The sequence below is a fragment of the Carcharodon carcharias genome, chromosome 7 (genome assembly GCF_017639515.1).
Source record: "Carcharodon carcharias isolate sCarCar2 chromosome 7, sCarCar2.pri, whole genome shotgun sequence".
Taxonomy (NCBI): domain Eukaryota; kingdom Metazoa; phylum Chordata; class Chondrichthyes; order Lamniformes; family Lamnidae; genus Carcharodon; species Carcharodon carcharias.
The window spans coordinates 107,718,706-107,746,268 of record NC_054473.1 but is presented as its reverse complement, the minus strand read 5'-3'; the positions used below and the strand labels follow the sequence as shown (position 1 = coordinate 107,746,268).

The following is a 27,563-nucleotide window of genomic DNA, read 5'->3' as shown; positions in this document are numbered from 1 at the left end:
TGTGAGGGCAAGATGTTGACCCCATCAGTATGGAGAGTTGGAGAGGAAGGATTCAAACATCTTCAAGGCTCGTGCTGGTGCCCACTCTGGTACCATGTGTCCAGCTCCCTGAGGAAGAGAGAGTGAGTGAAGAGTTCGGATCAATGGACATCGACATCACCATCACGCGGGGAACTCTGACTCCACACACCAATTCCATCTTTTTCCCTTTCTGAACTAAAAACAGCCCATAATAACCAATGCCCAGTGAGGTTGATTGCTAGACACTGCATCAGTGACATCATAGCAGTCATAAACCTGAATATTATGATATCATAGATGTAACTTAGCAACAGAATTTTATTGATAGCAATGTTGCCATGCCAACCAGCTACCCAAAATTCAAACACAAATCTGATCACAAATATCACTGCCATGTGTGGATTTGCGATTTCCAATCAATTGGGTCCTGTCTGTTTGATGAGTCACAAAGTTGCTGCCTCCTAATCAATTCTGTCCTTTTTATTGAGAATTCTAGGTGAAGGACTGTAGTGTAGAACATCAGCCAAGCTCAAAGAGCAGGAATGAAAATGGGGAACAAAGATCGAGAGCCAGTGACTAGGTGATGCTGATGCAATAGATCTCTGGAGTAGAAAACTACAGGAAGTGACAGGGCCTGTATAGCGAGAAAAGCGTCCACCACCAACATTTCAGGCCAACTAGGAATGTTCAACAAATGACAGCCTTGCAAGCAAAGCCCCAGGAGGAATTAAAACAGATTAGAGGGTGGAGTATCACAGGGGGAGTGAGACAGGATGAGGGGAGTATCACAGGGAGTGAGATGATGAGGGGAGTATCACGGGGAGTGAGACGATGAGGGGAGTATCACGGGGGAGTGAGCGATGATGAGGGGAGTATCACAGAGAGTGAGACACGATGAGGGGAGTATCAGAGGGAGTGAGACACGGGGGGGGGAGTATCACAGGGGGAATGAGAGACGAGGGGAGTATCACGGAGTGAGAGACAAGGAGTATCATGGGGAGGGGAGTATCGCGGGGGAGTGAGAGACGGAGGGGAGTATCGCGGGGGAGTGAGAGCCGGAGGGGAGTATCGGGGGAGAGAGACAGGGAGGGGGGAAGTATTATGGGGCACTGAGAGACGGGGAGAGTGTTATGGGGTCAGTGTGAGACGGGGAGAGTGTTACGGGGTCAGTGTGAGATGGATAGGAGAGTATCGGGTCAGTGTGAGATGGATAGAGTATCGGGTCAGTGTGAGATGGAGAGTATCGGGTCAGTGTGAGACGGTGGGGAGAGTATCGGGTCAGTGTGAGACGGGGGGGAGAGTATCGGGTCAGTGTGAGACGGGGGGGAGAGTATCGGGTCAGTGTGAGACGGGGGGGAGAGTATCGGGTCAGTGTGAGACGGGGGGGAGAGCATCGGGTCAGTGTGAGACGGGGGGGAGAGCATCGGGTCAGTGTGAGACGGAGGGGAGAGTATCGGGTCAGTGTGAGACGGAGAGTATCGGGTCAGTGTGAGACGGAGAGTATCGGGTCAGTGTGAGACGGGGGAGAGTATCGGGTCAGTGTGAGATGGGGGGAGAGTATCGGGTCAGTGTGAGACGGTGGGGGAGAGTATCGGGTCAGTGTGAGACGGGGAGCGTATCGGGTCAGTGTGAGACGGGGAGAGTATCGGGTCAGTGTGAGACGGGGAGAGTATCAGGGGTCAGTGTGAGACGGGGGGAGTATCGGGTCAGTGTGAGACGGGGAGAGTATCGGGTCAGTGTGAGATGGAGGGGAAGAGTATCGGGTCAGTGTGAGACGGGGGGAGAGTATCGGGTCAGTGTGAGACGGAGGGGAGAGTATCGGGTCAGTGTGAGACGGGGGGAGAGTATCGGGTCAGTGTGAGACGGGGAGAGTATCGGGTCAGTGTGAGATGGATAGGAGAGTATCGGGTCAGTGTGAGATGGAGAGTATCGGGTCAGTGTGAGACGGGGGGAGAGTATCAGGGGTCAGTGTGAGACGTGGGGGAGAGTATCGGGTCAGTGTGAGACGGGGGGGAGAGTATCGGGTCAGTGTGAGACGGGGGGGAGAGTATCAGGGGTCAATGTGAGACGGGGGGGAGAGTATCGGGTCAGTGTGAGACGGGGGGAGAGTATCGGTCAGTGTGAGACGGGGGGGAGAGTATCGGGTCAGTGTGAGACGGGGGGAGAGTATCGGGTCAGTGTGAGACGGGGGGGAGAGTATCGGGTCAGTGTGAGACGGGGGGGAGAGTATCGGGTCAGTGTGAGACGGAGGGGAGAGTATCGGGTCAGTGTGAGACGGAGGGGAGAGTATCGGGTCAGTGTGAGACGGAGGGGAGAGTATCGGGTCAGTGTGAGACGGAGGGGAGAGTATCGGGTCAATGTGAGACGGATGGGAGAGTATCGGGTCAGTGTGAGACGGGGGGAAGAGTATCGGGTCAGTGTGAGACGGGGGGGAGAGTATCGGGTCAGTGTGAGACGGGGGGGAGAGTATCGGGTCAGTGTGAGACGGGGGGGAGAGTATCGGGTCAGTGTGAGACGGGGGGAAGAGTATCGGGTCAGTGTGAGACGGGGGGAAGAGTATCGGGTCAGTGTGAGACGGGGGGAGAGTATCAGGGGTCAGTGTGATTCGGGAGAGTATCAGGAGAGGGGTCTGTGTTATACGGGGGGAGAGTATTACGGGGATCAGTGTGAGATGGAACAGTTTCTCGGGTCAACGTGGGAGATGGGGGGGGGAAGTATCGGGTCAGTGTGAGATGGGGCAAATATCATACGTCAGCATGATGGAGGAGAGCATCACAGGGGTCAGCATGAGACGGGGGGAGAGAGTATTACAGGGGTCGGCATGAGACGGTGGGGGGGGAGAGTATTACAGGGGTCAGCATGAGACAGGGGGAGTGTATTACAGAGTTCAGCATGAGACCAGGGGGTGGAGAGAGTATCACAGGAGCCAGTGTGAGACAGGATGTGTGGTCAAACTGGTTGATAAGTGCCCTGTGAATGAGTTGGAAAAGTTGGGAATTTGGTGAAGAGGAGGAAGGAGCTGCTATTTTTTGTTTCTGAGACTTGTTGCCTCAGCTAACAGGAACAAATGCAAGTTGTTCAATTCAAATTCCCTCCCAGTGTTTCCAGCTTAGCAACCCTGACAGGCAGGGATCATTGGCTGTTTGTCCCTTTGCGCCCTCCCAGTCAGGACTTCCAATCCGGGTTGGAACAACAAAACCTTAATGCAGCCATTGAGGAGAAAGCTGATGAAGAGGACATGTCCCCTTTTAGGAGGTGGTTTTTAATAAGTCAAATCTTTGGGTGGATGGGTGACAAGTGAGTGGATGGGTGAGTGGTGAGACGGGAGAGGGTTAATGGATTTATGGACTCTCATCCAAGCCAACATTATTATGTATTCTTGGCTGACAGCCCAGACATCCATTAGAGTACAGGAATCCTGAGCCCCAGGGAAAACATTGCTCGATGGGAGCCAGTCAGATCAGGAGCGCAGGGTCGTGACCCCATCCAGCCTGCACTCTTAAAAGGCAATCGGGCCCCGGACTCCATTTTTAAAGTGCTGCCAACCATCCTGATTTGGTGAAAATCCACCCCAGAGTCATCAAGTCACAGTGTGAGCAACTCTGACACATAAAGAATGAGGGTCAGTGTTTGGACAGTTTGCTCCAAATTGCAGTTACATCTTGCAGAGATGTACAGATTCAGGGTCGGTTCGGTGTGATTGGTGTACAGTGAATGAAACCAGATGAGATAGAGAACGAGGAATCCCAGAAACTGATCCTATCCAACAGGTACAGTGCACTTGCTACCTGTGAAGATAAGAATAAAGACTATCGGAAGGACAGCTAGAATGTTGACCATGGCATGTGGGAGCAGGAGAGTGTTCAAAGTTTGGGTGGGAGAGGGGAAGTCTAATGTGGCAATTGTAGGGAGTTCAATAATTAGGGGGACAGAGAGTGTTCTTTGTACGCAGGATCGAGACTCCCACACAGTATGTCACCTTCTTGGTGCCAGGGTGAAGGACATCTCCAACCAGCTGGAAAGTCTAGTGGAGAGGGATGGGGAAGATCCAGAGATTGGTGATTGAACAGAAAATGCTGGAAAAACTCAGCAGGTCTAACAGCATCTGTGGAGGGAGAAACAGTTAATGTTTCAAGTCCTTATGACTCTCAGAGCCATACGGACTTGAAATGTTAACTCTGTTTTTCTCTCCACAGATGCCGTCAGACCTGCTGAATTTTTCCAGCATTTTCTGTTTTTATTTCAGATTACCAGCATCCACAGTATTTTGCTTTTATCATTAGTGATTGATGTTGGGACTAACTACATAGGAAAGATTAGGCAAGAGATCTGGCTTGGAGATAACCAGGAACCAGGAGCAAAGTTTAAAAAAAACAGCACTTCAAATTAGCATTGTGATAAGCAAATTTTGGTGTTAAACATGTGGCTTTTTAAAAAATATTCTTTCATGGGATGTAGGTGTCGCTGGCAAGGCCAGTGTTTGTTTCCCATCCCTAATTGCCTTTGAACTGAGTGGCATGCTTGGCCATTTCAGAGGGCAGTTAAAAGTCAATCACATTGCTGTGGGTCTGGAGTCACATGTAGGCCAGACCAGGTAAGGACAGCAGATTTCCTTCCCTAAAGGACATTAGTGAACCAGATGGGTTTTTAGAACAATTGATGATAGTTTCATGGTCATAGCTTTCAATTCCAGATTTTACCTGGGCCTTTGGATTACTAGTCCAGTGACATTGCCACTACACCACTGTTACTCCTTGAAGAAGTACTATTAGAAGGAGGTGTTCTATTTCATGGGACCAGTACTGGGACAGGACAGATGAGCATTACCTGAACTGAGCTGGGACCAGGGTCATGGTGGAAAGGGTAAATAGGGCAGTCACATTGTCAGCGAAAATAAATAAAGGATGGACTTGCTGATTAATTACATAAGGATTTGAGGTGGAGAAAGAGGTCAGCATGACAGACATCCCAAGGAAACTTCATATTGAATCAGAAACAGGGGGTGGGGGTGGTAGGGGTGGGATGGATGGTGGGGGGCGGGGGGCGGGGTGGCTGCCGTTGAATATAGTGCACAAACATTCAGGGTGGGGGATAGGGTGGGCGAGGGAAGCGGCCACGCATTCAGGAAACCTGTATAAAGTGACCATTCCTCTGCAACTGAGACAGTTCAGGCACAGCCACATTCATATGATTGGGGTCGGACTCCTAGATTATCTGCCCTCAAACAACGCAGAGGCATCAAAATGCCACCAAGTGCTCCAGAGCTTCCCCCCACCGAGCACAGACTGCAAATTCATGAGTATTTTAGTGGACTGCAGAACAGCTAGACGACTACACACGTTGTACAATATCCTCACTAAAGCAGGCTATGGAGCAGTCACTGCTGGAGGTGCTCACAGCCCCTTGCAATGTCAGCATCCCAGTTTGGACCAGTTCCCACCATGGTTCAAGCCTCAGGGCAGCCATGCAGTGCACCAATCCCTGGCCATCCAAGTGGTGGCCAGCACTCTCCAGGAAGTGTTAAGGGGCCATCACACTTAATCAGGACAGGTTCTTAGTACACCCATGCTAACCATGTGTCTCTCTCTTTCATCCTGCAGGAGGAGTACATCAGGATCATGGAGCCTGGTGAACTAGCTGTACTCCTGATGGCCTACAGAGTGTGAAGACGACAGAGGAGAGAGCGACTGAGGCTCCTGGCTGCACAGAGGCAGAAGCAGCAACTTCAGGAAGAAGCGGTGGCTGGGGCTTCTGCACATGCGCTCAAGAGCCACAGCGAGCTGTGGCTGGTTGGCATTAGCGACACCCCCAGGGTCTATAGATGTCACGTTTCTGCAGATGACTGAGAACCAGTGTCACTGTAGACGGCACATGTCCAAGAAACTGGTTGGTCGCATCTGCCAGCTACCACAGGGTTTAACGCCACAGAGACATGGAGGGCATCCACTGCCAGTGGCTGTGAAAGTGAGTGCGGCACTCAATTTCTATGCCAGTGGATCCTTTCCGGGCTCCACAAGTGACCTCGGTGGGATCTCACAAGCCTCAATCCACAAATGCATCCAAAAGGTCATGGATGCCATCTTCGCGAGGGCACACAACTTTGTGCATTTTGCCCAGATGCAAGAGTGACTGAATTCACCCAGATCTCGGGCTTCCCACAGGTGCAGGGTGCGATCGACAGCACCCATGTGGCACTCAGATCTCCATCGCAACACACGGTGGACTACATGAACCTCAAGGGGTTCCATTAACTGAATGTGCAGCTGGTGTGCAACCACCTGAAACGCAGCCTGCAAGTGTGTGCACGGTTTCAAGGGATTGTGCATGATGTCTACATCCCCAGTCAGTCACAGACCCCTGGAGTCTTCCAGGGTCCACAGAGGCTGCGGGGTTGGCTCCTCAGGGACAAGGGCTACTCGCAAAGGACATGGCTGATGACACCCGTGTGGCGGCCTTAGACTGCCTCAAGGAAGAGCGGTGTCATTTTAATAACGTTGAGTTTACACAGTGTGGTGGTGGTATGGGCCCTACTGAGTGCCCTCTTCAGTTTTTTTAAAACTGAAATTAATAGATTCTTGTTAACAAAAAAGTATTAAGGGATATGGGGCACGGTGGGTATGTGGAGTTAGGCCACAAATCAACCATGATTTCATTGAATGGCAGAACAGGTTTAGGTGTGGGCGTTTCTAAGTGGGATATCACAAGTCAGTGCTGTGGGGGAGGTAGGTGGGATATCATAGAGGTCAGTGTTGGGGGTGGTGAGTGGGGTATCACAGGGGTCAGTGTTGGGGGGAGGTGAGTGGGGTATCACAGGGGTCAGTGTTGGGGGTGGTGAGTGGGGTATCACAGGGGTCAGTGTTGGGGGAAAGTGAGTGGGGTATCACAGGGGTCAGTGTTGGGGGGGGGGAAAGTGTGTGGGGTATCACGGGTCAGTGTTGGGGGTGATGAGTGGGGTATCACCGGGGTCAGTGTTGGGGGGTGGTGAGTGGGGTATCACAGGGGTCAGTGTTGGGGGGAGGTGAGTGGGGTATCACAGGGGTCAGTGTTGGGGGAAAGTGAGTGGGGTATCACCGGGGTCAGTGTTGGAGGAAAGTGAGTGGGGTATCACAGGGGTCAGTGTTGGGGGAAAGTGAGTGGGTATCACAGGGGTCAGTGTTGGGGGGAGGTGAGTGGGGTATCACCGGGATCAGTGTTGGGGGGAAGTGTGTGGGGTATCACAGGGGTCAGTGTTGGGGGAAAGTGAGTGGGATATCACAGGGGTCAGTGTTGAGGGGAGGTGAGTGGAGTATCACAGGGGTCAGTGTTGGGGGAAAGTGAGTGGGGTATCACAGGGGTCAGTGTTGGAGGGAGGTGAGTGGGGTGTCACAGGGGTCAGTGTTGGGGAGAGGTGAGTGGGGTATCACAGGGGTCAGTGTTGGGGGTGGTGAGTGGGGTATCACAGGGGTCAGTGTTGGGGGAAGGTGAGTGGGGTATCACAGGGGTCAGTGTTGGGGGGAAGTATGTGGGGTATCACGGGTCAGTGTTGGGGGAAAGTGAGTGGGGTATCACAGGGGTCAGTGTTGGGGGAAAGTGAGTGGGGTATCACAGGGGTCAGTGTTGGGGGTGATGAGTGGGGTATCACCGGGGTCAGTGTTGGGGGAAAGTGAGTGGGGTATCACCGGGGTCAGTGTTGGGGGAAAGTGAGTGGGGTATCACAGGGGTCAGTGTTGAGGGGAGGTGAGTGGGGTATCACAGGGGTCAGTGTTGGGGGAAAGTGAGTGGGGTATCACAGGGGTGAGTTCTCCTCGGTGTCTGGGACAATAACTATACCTCAAACAGGGTCACCAGGACAAGTTATCTGTTCACGATCATATTTCTGGTTGTGGGACCTTGCTGGACATAACTTTGCTGCTGTGACTCCTACATTACAACAGTAGCTGCGCTTTATAAAAATTTCATTGACTGTAAGGTGCTTTGGGACAGGCTGAGGTCGAGAAAGGTGATATATTAATGCATGTTCTTTCTTTCTCACATAAGCATAAGTGTAGCCATCTCTCTGCTTCATTCAGTGACGTGTGATCAGTGTGACTTGTCTTATGTTACACTTTTATTGCTTGTGTCACTGTAGGTGCAGATTCCACAATTACTCACATGATTCTACATTAGGTCTAAGAGAAAAGCAACATAAATAAGGAGTTACCTTGACAGTCAGGAAGGTGAGGTTCCCAAACTGCTCGTAGAACCCTGCGATCTGGTCATTGTAAATCCATGGTTGGTAGTCCAAGGTTTTCTGGTGGTGAAACAGTCAGTTAGTCAGCTAATTAATTATTCATTGGGAATGACACACCCGTAGCTCAGCTCTTACTGAAGTTCAAAGCCTCCACACAGGCTGGAGATTATATTTCCCACATTAATGAGTTGCTAGATACATTGTTATCCCAGTGTCTCAGAATCTGCCCAGCAGTGTGATAGGGGCAGTTCAACAGATTGTTAGAGAAATGGTATTGGCCTTTCATATAGATAGGACATTGGAGTGTTGACTCATGTCAGGGCCAGGCACTCAGCATCTGTGACCACAGCAAGTTCCCATCTGCAAGGGCAAACCGATTTAACTAGAATGTTGACCACACTCTCCCCACCCTCCACCCGAGGTTGCTGATCCTTGCTTCAGTTCAATCGTTCAGACCTAACATCTTTCCAAAGACCATCATCCTTCATTTAATGAATACGTCAACACCATCGAGGAGAAATAAACTCATCCACCACTTTAAACATTCATTCCCTCCACCATAGGCACAAAGCGGCAGCAGTGTGTACCTTCTACAAGATGCACTGCAGCAACTTACCAAGGATCCTTCGACAGCACCTTCCAAATCTACGACCTCTATCATCTAGAAGGTCAAGGGCAGCAGATGCATGGGAACACCAACATCCGCAAGTTCCCCTCCAAGCCACACATCATTCTAACTTGGAACCATATCACCGTTCCTTCACTGTCGCTGGGTCAAAATCCTGGAACTCCCTCCCTAACAGCACTGTGGGTGTACCTACACCACATGGACTGCAGCGGTTCAAGGCGCAGCTCACCACCACCTTCTCAAGGGCAATTAGGGATGGACAATAAATGCTGGCCCAGCCAGTGAAGCCCTCATCCCGTGAATGATAAAAATCCTGAATCTTCAGCAGACTCTTCATCATTGATCCCAGCCTCACCCCACATCCACACACACATACTTTCCAGCAGGGATCAGTGATCAGCAGCAGGGAAACTCCCACCTATCTGCCCCTTCCTGAATTACAAACATCTCCATTGCACTACACCTGGGGCTGGATCAGCTGCCTAACTGAGCACAAAATGTGGCAGTAATAATATTACAACTTGGAAAGTTTACAGAGCCATGAAGCTTTGAAAATCAATATGATACGTTTCAGCTCCAGTCCGAGTATCAAGAACTATCCTACGTACCTGCTGATTCAGTGACTGCACAAACCAGTTTCCACCCAGGAAGTTACAGGCCATGTCAGTGTCACCATTGTAGACCAGCACACGGAGACCCTTGCTGAGCAGCTGCAGGTAGAAATCATGCATGGTGCTGTAGATACGTTGGTAGGTGCCACCAACCACTGTACTGCAAGTGGAGGAAATGGTTTAGCTCAGATTAGAATAAATGCATCGAAATTAATCCCAGTTTCAGTTCTTGAGTTTAGAAGGGCGAGGGGTAATCTAACCAAGTTGTTTAAAATTAAAAAGGAGTCAATAGGTTAGATATTTGTTAGTCAAGGGGGTTAAGGGTCAAAGAACCAATGGAATTGAATGAAACACCAGTTACGATCTTATTGAATGGCAGAGCAGGCTCGAGGGGCTGAATGACTTCCTCCTGTTAATGCTCGTATTGAATGCACCCAACTGTAAATCCAGGTAATTAGATCATTACAGCTGCTGCATTTTACTTAATTTTCTTTCTTAGAAACAGGTTTAATGTAACATGCTTTTTAACCAGTGAGACAACCAAAGCATTTTGTCATGAAGATGTGCTGTATAGAATAATAATTTATATCATCAGCTGGACATCTACTTTATAATGTCATTGACTGATCATATAGAACTTGTTGCAAGAACACTTTTGCTAAGCAAAGGACATTGGCCCACAGCAGCTACTATGTTGTATTTGTGAAGGACACAAGCTGTTTTATGGAGGCATATGGTTTGCGGAGCTCTCAGAAACAGTGGCTGAAAGGTCACATGATCCAGTTCTTGGGTGTAAAATATACTGAATTTGAACTAACAGAGAGACTGGCACTGGGGCAACAACATTAAGCCTCTTTCTCAGGAACCTCTGTCAAAGCTGAGCTGTTTGTGATTTGAAAACCCACCAGAAGACCTCATTGCTGTAAACTGAGAGCTATTAAAGGAGGATTCCAAATCAACACCGCTGTCTCCAAGAGGAAAGAGAATTAATGGGCTATAACTCTTCCAGTGAGAAACTCAAATACCAGCAGCTCCTGTGGAAATTACCCTTCAGCTATAAATAAACATCCGGACAATCTGAATAAATTTTTTCTGATCTTACTTTTTACTTGGGCAAGTTTTAAGACCTGATACTCTACAGAGTTTTATTTCCCTTTTGCCTGCTTGAGGGGTGGTTGTGTGTGTTGTTTTTGCATTAGTGGGTATATTTGTATAAATATACATATTTATAAATTTTAAACTTTTTGTTAATAACTTCTGAAAACTAACATTATTTGTTAACTTAAGGAACTTTGGCTGGCCTACACTGAGTACACAAGTATATTTATAAATATTGAAATGGCAATATCGCTTTTTAAATTCAAACTCTGTAAAACCAACTCAGGAGTGGGACATGGAGAGGAGCCTGTTCACTCCTAACTTGGTTTGAATAAAATAATACATTACAATAAACTAAGCCAGAACAGACATCGGAAATATCAACTAGTGAAAAATAGACTCATTAGTAGCTTATAGCACAGGAGAAGACCATTCTCCTATCCTTCTCTGCTCCAATTAAAATAGTCCTAGCATCTCAATTCTCTCAAAAGTGCTATTCGCCATTCCTGGCAGAATTCTGGTGAATCTATCCAGTAGAGTCCCTTTTATAATAGGAGGTCTGAACCTACAAAATACTGTAACTGTGGCCCAACCAACGCTTTGTATAAGTTGATCATTATCTCTTCACCATTATCTATAAAATCCAAATTCAACTGACCTTTTTACAACTGCTTTATCTATCTTTATATGAACTTCCAGCGAATTAATAATTTGAACTCTTGGGGGTCTCTTCAACCACACCCTTCAATGTCTTTCCATTAAGAACACACTCCCTCACCCTAATTTTTCCTCCTAAAATTATTCCCTTTCACTTATCCACATCACGTGGAAGTTTCCAGCTGACAACTCACCCATTAACATTTCTATGTCCGCTGGAAGTCTTTTCCAGTCCTCAGTTGTTTTCCAAACCTTTTACTTTTGGGGGACATCAGCAAACTTCAAGATTATGGGGTGAATTTCCACTTTTACCTACAGGAGGTAACAGGTCAGCTGCCCAATTTATACCTTCCTGATTTTCATTTCCACTGACCCCATTTGAAGGGGGTAGAAATTGGGCCAGGTGCAACCCAGGTATTTGATCCACGAACAGGAACATTCGGCCACTAACGGTTAGACTAACTTGATATGATGGTTAGACTAACTTGATATGATGCCCAGTTTATCCCACTCCAGATACTTGAAAACAAAATCTCAGCTGACACTTCAGTGCAGTACTGAGGGAGTGCTACACTGCTGGAAGTACTACCTATCAAAGGTGTGTCCTGCAGGTCAATAATGCCAGTTTGCCCACATGTTCTCTAACCTGCAAAGTTGCCATGGCTGCACAAAGTCTGGGATATGTAGGGCCTTTCTCACATCTGCGCGATTTAGCCAGGTCCAATCAGCAGTATCATTCACACATGGGGGAGCCAAGTTCCTTTGTGTACCTGCATTCTGGTAAGAAAGAAAGAGAAAGTACAAGTAACACAGAGCACAGATACACGATGAGATACACATACATGTCAAAAACAACTAAACCCAGTGTATATATATCCCCATCCTCAATGATGGAGGAGCCGAGCACATCAGTGCAAAGGGCAAGGCTGAAGCATTTGCAACAACTTTCAGCCAGAAGTGCCAAGTGGGTTATCCATCTCAGCCTCCTCCGGAGGTCCCCAACATCACAGATGCCAGTCTTCAGCTAATTCAATTCACCCCATGTGTTTTCAAGAAACAGCTGAAGGCACTGGATAATGCAAGGCTATAGGCCCTGACAATATTCTGGCAATAGCACTGAAGACTTGTGCTCCAGAACTTGCCATTCCCCTAGCCAAGCTGTTCCAGTACAGCTACAACACTAGCATCTACCCAGCTATGTGGAAAATCGCCCAACTATGTCCTGTACACAAAAAGCAGGACAAATCCAACCCTGCCAAATACCGCCCCAACAGTCTACTCTTGATCATCAGTAAAGTAATGGAAGGGGTCATCAACAGTGCTATCAAGTGGCACTTACTTACCAATAACCTGCGCACTGAAGCCCAGTTTGGGTTCCGCCAGGGCCACTCAGCTCCTGATCTCATTATAGCCTTGGTTCAAACATGGACAAAAGAGCTGAACTCCCGAGGTGAGGTGAGAGTGACTGCCCTTAACATCAATGCAGCATTTGACCGAGTGTGGCATCAAGGAGCCCTAGCGAAACTGGAGTCAATGAGAATCAGGGGAAAACTTTACACTGGTTATACCTAGCACAAAGGAAGATGGTTGTGGTTGTTGGAGGTCAGTCATCTCAGCTCCAGGACATTATTGCAGGAATTCCTCAGGGTAGTGTCCTTGGCCCAACATCTTCAGCTGCTTCATTAATGATCTTCCTTTCATTATAAGGTCAGAATTGGGGATATTTACTGATGATTGCACAATGTTCAACACCATTCCTCAGATACTGAAGCAGTCTATGTCCAAATGCAGCAAGATCTGGACAATATCCAAGCTTTGACTGACAAGTGGCAAGTAACATTTGTGCCACACAAATGTCATGCAATGACCATCTCCAACAAGAAAGAATCCAACCGTTGCTCCTTGATGTTCAATGGCATTACCATTACTGAATCCCCCACTATCAAAATCCTTGTCACCATTGACCAGAATCTGAACTGGACTGGCCATTTAAATACTGTGGCTACAAGAGCAGGTCAGAGGCTAGGAATCCTGCACCGTGTAACTCATCTCCTGTCCACCATCTACAAGGCACAAGTCAGGAACGTGATGGAATACTCTGCACTTGCCTGGATGAGTGCAGCTCCCACAACAATTAAGAAGCTTGACACCATCCAGGACAAAGCAGCCCGCTTGATTGGCACCACATCCACAAACATTCACTCCCTCCACTACCGAAGCACAGTAGCAGCAGTGTGTGCCATCTACAAGATGCACTGCTTGAATTCATCAAGGTTCCTTAGATAGCACCTTCTAAACCCACAACCATCTAGAAGGACAAGGGCAGCTGATAGGTGGGATAAGAAGTTCCCCTCTAAGTCACTCACCATCCTGACTTGGAAATATATCGCTGTTGCTTCACTGTTGCTGGGTCAAAAACCTGGAACTCCCTTCCTAACAACACTGTGGGTGTACCTACACCACATGGACTGCAGAGGTTCAAGATGGCAACTCACCACCATTTTCTCAAGGGCAACTAGGGATGGGCAATAAATTCTGGCCCAGCCAGTGAAGCCCACATCCCGTAAAGGAATAAAAAAAATCACAGGAAGATAGGCAAGAACGTTTTAAAAATGTACTCCAGATAATTAGGAAATATTTTACAGTGAGATCAAGAAATATATATATATATAGAAGGAAAATGCACCATTGGGATTTTGTAGAACAGGAATGAAGGGGAAAGAGTTGGACACATCAGAATTCTATACAGTGAGAGTGAACAGAAGGGGTTTGGTCCATTGGGAGTGAATGGGCTCATTGGGATTCTATACAGTGGAACTGAATGGGATGTGGATTGGTCCATTGGGAGTGAATGGGATATGGCTGGGCTCATGGGGATTCTATACAGTGGGAGTGAATGGGAAAGGGTTGGTATGAAAAATGGTAATAGACGATTTGTACCTCTGTTATTCCAAACTTGTAAAATCGGAAGAGGTTCTTGAGTTCTGTGAGGAAGCGTGAGTTACTTGCTCCTATTCCCCCAGGACAGTTCAGGTACAGCGAGTATATATTGAGTCCACTTTTGTAGATGATCATAAAGACTTCTCTGACCTGTAAAGAAAATAATTTTTCATTGACTTTTTTCAGGTTATTGAGTTACCATAACCTTGTCAATTTTGCATCACATCTGTCTCTCTCTTCAACTGCGAACATACGTCTGGGCTAGGTTTATATCTACATATAAACTGACAGTCACAGACACAAATCCATGAAGATGGAAGGACAAGTTGGTAAGGCTGTTGAAAAACGCTATGGGATCCTGAGATTTATACACAGAGGCAGAAAGTGCAAAATTAAGGAAGTTGTGCTAAATGACATGTTAAACTGAGACTTGTCAACCTTAGTAGAACAAAAGGACTAGGAAAATATTCTGTGGTGCTGTTTGAAGCAGATTAGGGGAATTCTCCCGTGTCCTGCCCTTAGGGGCAGAGGGTGCAGTATTGGTAACATCATTGGACTAATAATCCAATCGCTAATGCCCTAGGAATGTGGGTTCAGCTCCCACCATAGCAGCTGGTGGAAAATAAATTCAACTAAAAGGAAAAAAATCTGGAATTGAATAATAGTCTTACTAATAATAACCATGTGTTGTGAAAACCATCTGATTCAGTAATGTCCTTCAGGGAAGGGAATCTTCTGTCCTTACCTGGTTTGGCCTAGATGTGACTCCAGGTCCATAGTAATGTGGTTGACTCTTAACTGCCTTCTGAAATTACCTAGCATGTGAAGGGCAATTAGGGATGGGCAACAAATGCCGGCCTTGCCAGCAACAACCATATCCCATGAAAGATTTTTTTAAAAAAGTTCTTCAATCAACATCACTGAAAACAGATGATCTGGTACATTACATTGTGATTTGTGGGATTTTGCTATGTGCAAATTGGCTCCCATTAACAGCAATACCTTGATTTCAAAAGTACATCACTGGCTGTCAAGCACTTTGGTATGTTCTGAGATTGTGAAAGGCACTATAGAAATACAAGTTTATCTTTCATATATCCACAGTGTGCAGAATCAGAGAGCGAGCAAGTGACCTGGGGGCAATAAGTGAATGAAGGGAACCTACTGATTCTTGGCAGTAGTAGTTATTGTTATTGACAAAGTTGCAGGATCCACCTTGGCAGCAGTATGTGTTCAGGTCTTTCCACAAGCTAAATCGGGTAAGAAAGAAAGAGAGAAAACTGTGATCCAAGTCATAACATCTGACTGTGCCTTTTGTGTGTTGAGGACCAGACACCCTTATCATGAGAGATTTCCTCCTCTTCCCATCCCAACCATTTGACCCGGTCACCTCATGTCAAGTTAATTGGTCCTCCATGAACTGAGTTCCTTACCTCAGCAAGTAGGAGCTAATAGGCTCATTGGTGAGATAGTGGTGTAGTGGTAATATCATGGGACTAGTAATCCAGAGACCCAGGCTAATCATTTGGGGACATGGGTTCAAATCTCACCACAACAGCTGGTAGAGATACAATTTAATTCATAAATTTCCCTCCCTAACAGCACTGTGGATGTACCTACACCACATGAACCGCAGGTGTTCAAGAAGGCAGCTCACCACACCACCACCTTTTAAGGGCAATTAGAACTGGACAATAAATGCTGGCCTAGCCAGCAATGCCAACATCCCATGAAAGAATTTTAAAAATCTGGAATATAATACTAGTCTTAGTAATGGTGACCATGACAACTATCATTGATTGTTGTAAAACTCATCTGGTTCACTAATATCCTTTAGGGAAGGGAATCTGCCGTCATTATCATGTGATTCCAGTCCCATGGCAATGTGGTTGACTCTTAACTGCCCTCTGAAGTGGCTGAGCAAGCCACTCAGTTCAAGGGCAATTAGAGATGGGCATCAATGCTGGCTTGCCAGCAACGCCCACATCCCATGAAATTCTCTTACACTCTCTTCTCTCCCTGTATTCCCTCCTCCCAACCTCACCCCCACAACACCTTTGCCACCTCCCAGCCTCACCCTCCCCAACACTTTTGTTCCCCCTGCCCCTTCCAACCTCAACTCCCCTTGACACCTTCATTCCCCCCTCCCACCCCCCCACCAGTACACTTCCTCTCCCAGTCAAATCTAGAACCTCCTCTTCCAACTACCCCGGCCCAGTACACCTTCTTCTCCGACTCACAGCTGGACCTTCCTCTCCCCCCCCCGCCACCCCCATTGCTGATCATCTATAGCAGCCCATGGCCAAGACCGTGATGCCCCGAAGCAGACCCAAGACATCAACAGGGACCTCCCACCTTTCGTAAGCTGCTTTGCAGTGGAGCCAAATCCATGAGAATCCTCCCAGCATGTGATACACGTGCTCCCCCAGGGTCCGGTAGCTGTAGGGCTCCAGCATCTGCTCTTCGGATGTCAGTGATTGGAGCAAGACCCTAATAGTAAGCCCAGACTTTTGCACACCACACATGTCCAGTCCTGGGCTGGCATGTTTTCCCAGCAGATGCAAAGCGGGTTCCCGCCAGCCTCCACCGGGATTGGCGTTCTGTCATGCCGGACACCATCGGATGATCACATTGTGCTGTCACACCAGTGTGAAACTGATTTTTGGCCTTCTTGCCACATTGCTCCCCCACCATCCCCCCACCCATCTCCACCCCCCACCATGATGCCCAAAATTCCGGCCCTTGTTCCAGGTTCTGCCATGAGGGGAAATATTTACTTTGCATCTACTCTGTCCCCCTCAGAACCTTATATGTTTTAATAAGATCACTGCTTTGAAGGCAGCCTTGCTGCTTCAACGGGAACAGGTCATCCCACATTGAACAGGGCTGCCAACCTGGTCTGTGCAATGTTTCAGGGCGGGTGAGGATGCTGCCCCTTTTAGATCGATCTCACGCTGTGATTTAGAACACCCGGTTTGGAGGTTCGAATCCAATACCCACGTGTCGCCGAAGAGCCCATGGTAATATCCAAAATAGACGAGTGACTGGTCGTTGAAAAACGTGCTGCTCAGTCCATTCCCGACTGCATATCCCTAGAACACAGAATGTAACATCACCACAAGCTGGACTCCTGCCCACCCCCCACCCCCCCACCCCCCCGCCCACCCCACCCGGAAGACGGTGACTCCAGGATATACGAGTGCTGGCATTCCACTACCGCTTTGTCCAATGGGGCCAGTCCTCACTTGCAGGATCCTGGGGCCAATGCTCCCCATACCAACAGCAGCGATGTGCGTAAAATAGAAGACACCAGGGATTGGCTGTGGGAATGGAGGTTGTTCCATTGCACCTACTCACCAAGATACCCAAGGTCAGCAGCCTAAGTCAGTGGCTCAATGGGTATCATTCATACATCTGAGTCAGGAGGTGTTGCATTTGAATCTCACTCCAAAAACTGGAGGACAGAAATTGAACATGACACTTCAGTGCAGTATTGTGAGAGTGCCTCATTGTCAGAGGTACTGTTTTTTTTTGATGAGACATTAAACCAAATCTTCACCGTGCCATCTCAGGTGGAGATAAAAGATCTCACAGCATCATATCTAAGAACAGCTGGGTAGTTCTCCCCAGTGCCCTGACCAAATTATATTGGTCATAGATCAGTAAAACAGATTACCTGACAATTATCACTTTGTTGTTTGTGAGAGATTGCTGTGATCAAATTGGCTGCCACGTTTCCTACATTAAATAATGACGACACTTCAAAAGTACTTCCTTGGCTGTGGGACTCTTTGGGGCATTTGTATCAAATACAGACTCTTCATTCTCTCACACTAACACACCCTTTAACAATTGCTTCAATCCTGAGTATGGGGATGGGAGCAGTGACCCAGATTACAGCGGGACAATCCACCCAAACAATAAGAGGAGGAACACAAGGGCCGGGGAAACACACAACAGGCTGATCCAGGGTTCCGTAGCAAAAGGAAATGCAAACACCTTGAAGTTAATCTTCGCTGGGCCATTTGCGATTTTCAGGCTCAGGGTTGGCACATAGACGCCCGCATAACTTTCTCCCGTGACGTAGAAGTCGTTGCTCCTAAAGCTGGGAAACTTTCTGAAGAAATCCTGCAGGGCCAGGTAGTTGTTCTCTGCGACCTGTCGAAGTGGGGAGAAGTGAGGGTAAATACGACACTGGGATTAGTGCTGTGCTTCCTGCATGGTGAAAAGACCCACAGAGGATCTGCAAGGGTTAGTTATTGATAGTACTGAGCTAAGGGTTGTTGTCTGTCCTGAAAGCTTGGGGATGGAATTTGTTCATGTCCCAAGACATTCCAATGTCAGCTGTGGCTCAATGGGTAGCACTTTTGCCTCAGGTTCAGAGCTTATGGGTTGAAGCCCGATCCAAGAGATTTCTGCGCATAACCCAGGCTGACACCCAGTCCTGGTATTGAGGCTGTTTGCACTGTCAGATGTGGTGTCTTTCAGATGAGACACTAAACCAAGGTCCAAAATGTTTCTCTGGTGTATATTACAGATGCATGGCATGACTATGAAGATGACCAGGGGAATTTTTGCCAGTGTCCTACTGTTTGTGGGATCTTGCTGTGTCCAACATTGGCTGCAATATTTCAAACATTACAACAATGACCACGCTTCAAAAATACTTGCTTGGCTCTGAAGCACTTTGGGACATCCTGAGGTAGTGAAAGACGCTATAGAAATACAAGTTCTTTTCTTTCTTTGCCTGTTAATTAAATTGCTCTCAGCTACAGAACACAACATGTGAAATCCTGGGGTTCTGATGTTTTTGATATGTTCAGATTTCAGCGAGGCTTCTGACACTATTACCAAACAAGTGATCAGAATACAAAGTAGGAAAGCGAATAGCGGCCAAACATCTGAGGTGATTTGAAAATTGATTAAACTAGAGAAAGCAAAAGTGTTTTTGTGAATGGAGTTGCATCAGAGTGGAAAAAGGATCATGACTGAGTGCCACAGGGATCACTGCTGAGGGCACATTATTAGATGGGGACAAAAATGAAACTTTGCAGATGAATCCAAACAGTGGAGAAGAGTCAAAATACACAGGAAAGTGGATAGTTTGGGAAAGTCGCAAATGAGTGGCATATGTTATTTAGTTAAGAATTGGAAATTATTAGTGCAAACATAAGTCAAATAACTTGGCTACATGACACAACATAGAGTGATATGGGGTACTAGTGGAGAGTTCAGTGAAGCCAACAACATTGTATGTGGTAGCAGTAAGATGAATATTGGGAAGTGTAACCACAAGAATAGAAGGAAAATTCCAGTAGAGTATTGAACTGCACACAATACTAGTGGCTATGCCACAGAAAGAATATCTTGGCATTGGACGTTGTGTAACGGAACCGATAACTAACTTAAAACATCTGAGCTGTGAGGAAAATTTGAAGAGCCTGGGATTGTTTACTGTGATGAAGATAAGTCTTGGGAGAAGTTTTATCCAAGATTCTTAAAATAATTGATAAACTGAACCCCAATAATAAACCCAGCATTGACGCAAGCTCTAGAACCAGCGGGTGTTTTAGGAGGAAGATGCACAGTTTAGTTTAAACTACTTCATAAAGTGGGTGGTGAACATGTGAAATGGACTGTTGAGGAGGGGAAGTAGGGGAAGGGAGAATAGGATAGATATGTGAGGCAGTGGCTGATGGCAGAGTATCAGATTTTGGGGCTGCTTAGTTAAACAAAGGAATGTTTTTCTGTACCTTCCTATGTCCTGACATTCTGAATTTTCCATTGATAAATGAAAGATTTCAAAGTATATTTATTGAAGGGGTTAGCAGGAGAGGGTTAGTTTTGTCACCAGACTGCAGTCATGTTGCTGGAGGCAGGATCTCTTTGTGTGTACCAGTTACCTAACGATTAAATCCTTTAAGTGTTTTTTATATTGCGATGGCCTGGTTACCCAAGCTACTTCCCACTGTCACTGTTTAGTTCTGATCTTGGGACACTGGGTCCACAAGCTGACACCTGGGTTAACACAGCTAAATCCTATTCCCTTTCCCAGTGGGAATGTTGAGGCAAGAGTTGGTATTCCAGATTCCAGACAGAGCAAGTGTAGTGAGGGCCCTGCAGTGTACACTTTACAGAGAGACATGCCCCAGTCAGGAAACACACTCAGTTTAAAGCAAGAAAAGTCCTGCCAGGGCGATGGTGCACAGAAAGATCACATGTTCACCTATAAAGCAACTGTTGTCACGTAACATAAGATAGCTCCTTACATGAAGAGCAATGAAACTTTTCAATGTCAGACTCTGTGAAAACACAATTGAGCTACACAGTGGAGAGAAGACCCATCACCCTCAAAATCAGAGCCAGGAAAGAGGGCAGAGAGCACTGGAGAGGGAGGGGGAAGAGAAGAGCAGAGGCCTCAGTCTCTCAATGAAGAAAATGAAGAAGAAGCTGGTGATGTGTAAAGGTTCAGGTAGAACTAGGTCCGCCTCAATCAATAGTCTGGATGGGATTGTCAACACCAACTGCTCAAATAGCTACCTCGTGTGACACATTGATTGTTGGATGCAAGAAATGAATGACCCTGGGTTTCAACGGTTTGGTGTTTTGTAATATACAAGCGCATTTCTACCCACTCCTAGCCAGGAAATGGTGACCCACTCCCAGCAAACACTCTCACCACCTGGGATGTCCTAACAGGAGTGGCAGGTTGGGTACAATACCTCAATATCATTGGTGGTGTAGATTTGATCATCCGAATAGGAGAAGCCAACCCCAGCCGGGGACTCCAGGTACAGAACATTGGCTACTTTGTTCCAGCTGTACTTGTTGATGTAGAGTGCACTGCCATCTTCATGCACCTGGAAGCAAACACACTGGAGTTAACAGGATGTGACCTATTGACATGAATATACGTTAACCAACTCTTTCACCCCCATCCCTGGACCCCCATATTCAACAAACCACTGCACCCCTCTCATCATTAGCTCCCCCCACCCCACAGCCCCTAGACACCACCTTTCAGGAGTTCCTTGGCTATCTACTTCCTGTTCACTCAGTGCACATTCTCCTATTTCATATCAAAATGCTATCCTCAGTTCCCCCAAAGGCTCAGAGTATAAATGTACAACCGTGCACGGCACGGAGCTAGACTGACCAGAAGATTGCAAGTTTCATCCCCAGTGCAGGTTCCGGGAGTGGGAAGGGGAACAAGGGCTTAGGTTGTCCAATCTGCAAGCACCACCTCGGCTGGTAGGTGGGCATTGGGTCAGGACAGAACCAGGAACCCTGGCTGTTCCCTTCCCACCAGCCCAGGAGAGTTAAAGCCAACACTGTTGTGAGGTTAGTCAACAATAAAACTCAAACATTATCTTCCAGTAAAGGAAGTACTTACATGTAAAGGTCCATTTTCAGCAAGGAGTCCCTCTAAGGAACTGCACCCAGGTCCACCATTCAGCCACAGGACCACAGGGTCATTAGTTGGGTTTTGTTGAGATGTCACAAACCTGCAGAAGACAAAACAAGTTGGAATTAATGTCTGCTACTGAAGACCCTGCAAGAGCATGGAGAGATAAGGCATGGTTTCAGAATCATTGAATGTTTCAGCACAGGGAGTAAGATATTCAGACAATTGCAACCACACCAACTGGGATTGTCATTGGGCTAGTAATCCAGAGGCCCAGGGTAATGCTCCAGGGACCTTGGCTCAAATCCCACCACAGCACATGGTGAAATTTGAATGCAATGAAAACCTGGATTTAAAAGTCTAATGATGAGCATGAAACCATTATCGATTGTTGTAAAAACCCATCTGGTTCACTAATGTCTTTTAGGGAAGGAAATCTGCTGTCTTTACCTGGTCTGGCCAACATGTGATTGCAGACCCACAGCAATGTGGTTGACTCTTAAATGCAAGGCCAATTCGGGATGGGCAATAAATGCTGGCCTAGCCAGCGACGCCCACATCCCATGAATGAAAAAAAAGCCTCTCTGAGAGAGCAACTCAGCTAGTTCCACTTCCCTGTCTGTTCCCTGTGGCCCAGCCAATCTTCCCCCTTCAGGTAATTATCCAATTTCCTTTTGAAAATCACATATGAAGCTGCCTCCATCACACTGTCAGGCAACGCACTCCAGACCTTAACCACTCACCATGTAAAAAAGTTGTTGCTCATGTAGCCTGTTTTTTTGTCAATCACTTTAAATCAATGTCCTCTGGTTTTTTGATCCAGTCTTTCTCTATCTACTCTGCCATCACTGGATTCACTAACCCTTTTGCAGGGCAGTCCATCAGGGTCATTTCTGACCCTCGTCTTCTGAAAGTATTGATTCTATCTTTACTGCATGTTTTCAAGAAGTAGTTAGATATAGCTCTTGGGGCAAAAGAGATCAAAGGATATGGGGAGAAAGCAGGAGCAGGCTATTGGGTTGAATGATCAGCCGTGATCATGATGAATGGCGGAGCAGGCTCGAAGGACCGAATGGTCAACGCCTGCTCCTAGTTTCTGTGTTGACATTTTCCAACAAGGGTGATCTAATTGAGGTCTTTAATATGTTAAAAGGCTTTGACGGGATAGATGTGGATCATCTATTTTCTATATTGGATTACTCTTCAGGAGTGAAATTAGGAAGTAGTTCTTCCACTAAAGGGTAGTGAAAATCTTGAGGTCTCCCCAAAAAGGGTAGGGATTTTGGGGGACAATTGGAGCTTTCAGGACTGAGACCAATGGAGTTCTGTTAGGTAAAGGCACCAAACATTATTGAGTAAAGATGGGAAGATTGAGTTGAGGTACAGGTCAGCTATGAGCTAATGGATGTGTTTCCCACAGGGGTGGGGGAGGGGGGGCTGGGGGGGAAGTAGCTGGGGGTGATGGTGGGGACATGTAAAATAGAGGGGGGCATGTAAAATGGGTGGACGCCCATCCAAGTACCTTTCCGCCCATCCCCGAGCACACCCCATAATACGGGGGAGGGGGCGGGCACTGAAATTGCCAGCCCGCCTGTCATATTTAAATGAACGATTAAGGTTCAATTAGACTTGTTATGAAGATAATTGACCCTGATAATACACTGCCCACACCATAAAACGTTTAGTGTGGGCAGCAGGGCAAGAGCGGGCAACCCCAATTTTTTACTTCAAGTGCTTAGAGGGCGGCAAGGAAGGGGGGTGGGCAGTGGTGGTTTGCGTTTTGGGGGCTGCCTTTTGCTGATTGTGGAGTGGCCCCTCTTAGATTGAACAGCCCCTTCCTTCCTACCTGCTTCCTTCTTTAAACATCACCCATCCCACCTCCCCACCCCAACACCTCCCCATAACCTACCCAAACCATCCCAGCCCAAGATCCCAAATTACATGCTGTGGGGTTCCAAGGCATTGGGATCCTCTCTTCACCAGCACTTCCGGCAGTGGCTACTGATGCCTTCCTGGCACTGCCCTTGCTTTGCGTGCACATTACTTTAGTAATACCGGTAGGAAAGAAATTACACAGACGGAAGCCAGCGGAATCTGGCAACCCTCCATGTGAGCAACACTCAACAAAATGTCTTGCGGACCACAGGTTGTCCGCCACTGATCTAGGAGGACAAGGGCAGCAGACACATGGGAACACCACAACCTGGAAGTTCCCCTCCATTCACTCCCATCCTGAGTTGGAAATATATTGCCGTTCCTTCACTGTCACTGGGTCAAAATCATTGAACTACCTCCCTGAACTACCACATGGACTGCAGCGGTTCAAGAAGGCAGCTCAGCACCACCTTCTCAAGGTCAATTATGGATGGGCTATAAATGCTGGCCCAGCCAGCGAAGCCCACATCACATGAATGAATAAAAAAAATTCAGTCCAATAAATGGGGGAGAAAGTAGGAGGGGCTGAATGGCCTCCTGTTCCAACAGGATTAGCTGTGTGAAGCCTGGACACTTTTCACTTCCCTATCCCAGGGGCACTGACAACTGCTATACCCAAACTGCTATCAGAGAGCTGACAGTGCCTGTCAGAACTGTTTGAACAAAATGTTGAAATCTGTTGTGGGGCAGTTTCTCTTCCCTCATTTGAAAAATGGCCGGGGCAATTGGCAGGATAATTCTCTTTGATAATTGCACTGCCTCTGCTCACAGACTCCAGTTCTCACACCACACAATGGCTGATGCACAACAATTTGACCTTCTCTGTAACCTTCAAAGAGGCAATGAAAATGTTTCAATTAGTCAATGTCAGTTCCTTTATATGTCTTGTGAGTCTAACCAACAATTCCAATGTTCAGAATAGTAAATAAAATAGGATGATACTGATTATTGGGTTAACAGGGCTTTGATCATGGAGAGTTAAAAGATGGGAGTGTAAGTCGAGTGAGAGAAAAAAGACTTGCATTTATATAGCACTTTTCACGACCACTGGACATCTCCAAGCGCTTTACATCCAATGAAGTGCTTTTGAACCAGGGTGAAGTGGAGTGGGGTAATATAGGAAACACTGCAACCACTATGTGCACAGCAAGCTCCCACAATAATGACTAGATCACCAAGATTTGTGATGCTGTTTGAGGGATAAGTATTGGCCAGGTTCTTGGGATCTTTTACATCCAGATGAGGAAGCAGATAGGGCCTTGGTTTGACATCTCACCCAAAGACTGCACCTCCAAGAGTGTAGCGCTCCCTCAGTACTGAACTGAGAGGGGACATGCCTGTAAAGTTGGTGAGTGTTCAAAGAGATAAGAAAGTGCTCCCTGACACCACTGTCCACCACCAGCCTGCCCCACCCCAGGCCAGCCTGACTTCTCAAACATGTGAAATGTCTGGAGAATAATAAGTAGAGTGAGTGAGCCATAATGCGCATGTGGGAGGGGAATTGTCTATGTGACTGCTGCCAAACTCGCTTACCAACATTTTGTACTGTGGCCATTCTTACGTACTGAGTTATCATAGAATCATAAAAAATCTATGGTGCAGAAGAGGCCATTTGGCCCATCCTATCTGTACTGGCTAAAAAAGGCTTATTCATCCTAACCCCACATTCCAATTCTTGATCTGTAGCCTGATGGTTATGCGCTTGAAATAACTCAAGTACTTTTAAAATTCAGTGTGGATTTCTGACCCTATCACCTTTTCAGGCAGTGAGTTTCAGACCCTCACCGCCCTCTTGTCAACTCCTCTCCAGACAGAAAGGCAGTCTTCCATCTTATAAATCAATGGTTTGTGCCATGGTGGTCAGTGCTGTGTTAAGCATCGCCTGGTGTGGCTAAGGAGCTTCACTTTGGCATTACAGCTGTGTGTGTAATGACATCTCAGACTAAACCCCCCTCAAATATCCCTCCAATCTTCTTCATTTAGGATAACTCCAGGATTCTGGGGCCTCTCCATCAATGCACATCATGCCACTTATAGCAGGAGGGAGTCAATAAGGGGCAATAAGGGGTGGGGAGAAGAGGGAAACATAGATACAAAGCCAAAGTTCTCCATTGTAAGACTTATTTTCTTCTCCTTTGTGTCAGCTGAGGCTCAGTTGGTAGCACTCTTGCCTCTCAGTTACAAGGTCCTGTGGTCAAGTCCTATACTTTCAGGACTTGAGTGTGTAAAATAATATAAAATTAAACCAGAAAATGCTGGAAATACTCAGTAGATCTGGAAGCAGCTGTGGAGAGAGAAACAGGCCAATGTGTTTTTGTCAAAAAGGAACAAAGGCTGACACTCCAGTGAAGGGAATGCTGTACTATCAGAGTGCCATCTATTGGATGAGATGTTAAACCAAGGTTCTGCCTGCCTTTTCAGGTGGACCCAAAAGATCCCATTGAAGAAGAACAGGGAGTTCTCCCCAGTACCTTGGCCAATGTTTCCCTCTCAATCAACCTCACAAAAACAGATTATCTGGTCATTATCACATTGCTGTTTGTGGAAGCTGGCTGTGCACAAATTGGTTGCTCCATTTCCTACATTACAACAGTGGCTACACTTCAAAAGTAGTTCATTGATTACGAAGCGTTTTGAAACATGTTATTCATGAAAAGTGCTATATAAATGCAACTCTTTCTTTTCTCTCCCCTCTGACTCTTGCTGGGTATATCCCACAATCAGTCACACTGGGAAAAATTTTCCCCCCATTGGGGGGGAAGTGCGGGAGCGGGCACGGGTGGGTGTGCCTCCGGTCGGCGCCCCTGATTGGGAGCATGCCGCCATTTTACGAGGGTGGGCCAATTAAGGTCCGCCCAGTGTGACGTCCGCTCGGAAGCGCTATGTGCTCCCTGTGTGTGGGGGGGGGGGGTGGATTCCCTCAGCCGGGAGGATTCCCTCAGCATGCGCATGAAAGAGTGCACAGATCTCCCTGAGGCTAAGTGCTGCCTCAGGGAGATTGGCTCTGAATAAAAATTTTTAATACAAATGATAAAAACATTTCCCTGCCATGTCCTCTCAAGTGACACTGTTACATGAGTTGGGACATGTCCATAACTTTTATTGAAAGGTTTGATAAAAATTTAAATACCCTCATGAAACCTCATCCCATCTGTGGTTGAGGTTTCATGCTTTTTCTGAAGCCCGCCAGGGCTCGCGACCTGCCCGCCAACCTTAAGGTTGGATGGGTGGGTCAATTAATTACCGTAATTACTTTTTTTAAGTGGCCTCAGTAGGCTGTTGACAGGTCGGTGGGCGCACAGCTGACTCATCTGTGCCCCCACTGACCTGAAAATGGAAATGACGCGGGGTGAGGTCGGGAGTTCCACCCGATATCAGCCTGCGTCATTTTACGTGTCGGCGAGCGGGCCCCGACCCCCTCGCCGACCAAAATATCCTGCCCACTATGTTACCACACCACCACCCATTCTTCCTGCCTAATCCCAAACATTGGATCTTAATGAGATATTGAACAGTGGAAGGCATCGTTCAGGAATTAACTGGAAAGTGATTTATGCAGCTTTCATTGCTTCTGTCTCACTTAATGACAATATCCTCCAAACCACCTCATCAACAAGTCCAGAGTTTAGTTTAGCTCAGTTATAATGTCCAACTCTATATGGACAAGGGATCTAATCTGGGATCTTCACCCACTGAGAGCTCAGGAGATTGTCAGATACAAGCTCTACTTTGTCCCTAATACCAGGGTAGGGTGTCCAGTATTTCACCTCCTGTACCATTCACTTACCAGTAGTGTAGATGTTGGCCATGAGAAGCCTCCAGGTATCCAGACCACTGCCTGAAGTTGAGTCTAGTGTTGAGACCCGGCAAGGACAGGACTTCATCTGGGGCATAGTATCCCAGAGCACTGCTCACACAAAAAAGCAACAGCAAACACTGCCACATCATTGCAAAGCAGGTAGAGAGAGACTGAGAGATTAACAGCCAGAACCCAGAGAATCCCTGAGGAATGTGGTGGCTGGGGCAGCCAACTCCTTATATAACCGGGTTAGGAATAGG

The 27,563-nt window shown here is 47.2% G+C and overlaps 1 protein-coding gene across 1 annotated transcript; it reads right to left on the bottom strand.

Annotated features, from left to right (window-relative positions):
* Positions 1-24: 24 nt before the first annotated feature.
* Positions 25-27,449, bottom strand: LOC121280029 (lysosomal protective protein-like). Its single transcript, XM_041191658.1, has 11 exons — positions 27,292-27,449; positions 21,558-21,669; positions 20,887-21,024; positions 18,164-18,322; positions 17,165-17,256; positions 15,330-15,414; positions 14,165-14,314; positions 11,871-12,001; positions 9,467-9,629; positions 8,201-8,290; positions 25-108 (listed from the first exon to the last, which is right to left on the bottom strand). The coding sequence occupies exons 1-11, from the start codon at positions 27,447-27,449 to the stop codon at positions 25-27; spliced, it is 1,362 nt and encodes a 453-aa protein (XP_041047592.1).
* Positions 27,450-27,563: the final 114 nt, after the last annotated feature.

Coding starts and splice junctions, on each gene's coding strand:
- LOC121280029 (XM_041191658.1), bottom strand. CDS start 27,449: ATGTGGCAGTGTTTGCTGTTGCTTTTTTGTGTGAGCAGTGCTCTGGGA. Junction 18,323..20,886: donor ACACCACCAATGATATTGAG/GTATTGTACCCA, acceptor CCACTTCGACAG/GTCGCAGAGAACAACTACCT. Junction 8,291..9,466: donor TGCAGTCACTGAATCAGCAG/GTACGTAGGATA, acceptor TTTCACCACCAG/AAAACCTTGGACTACCAACC.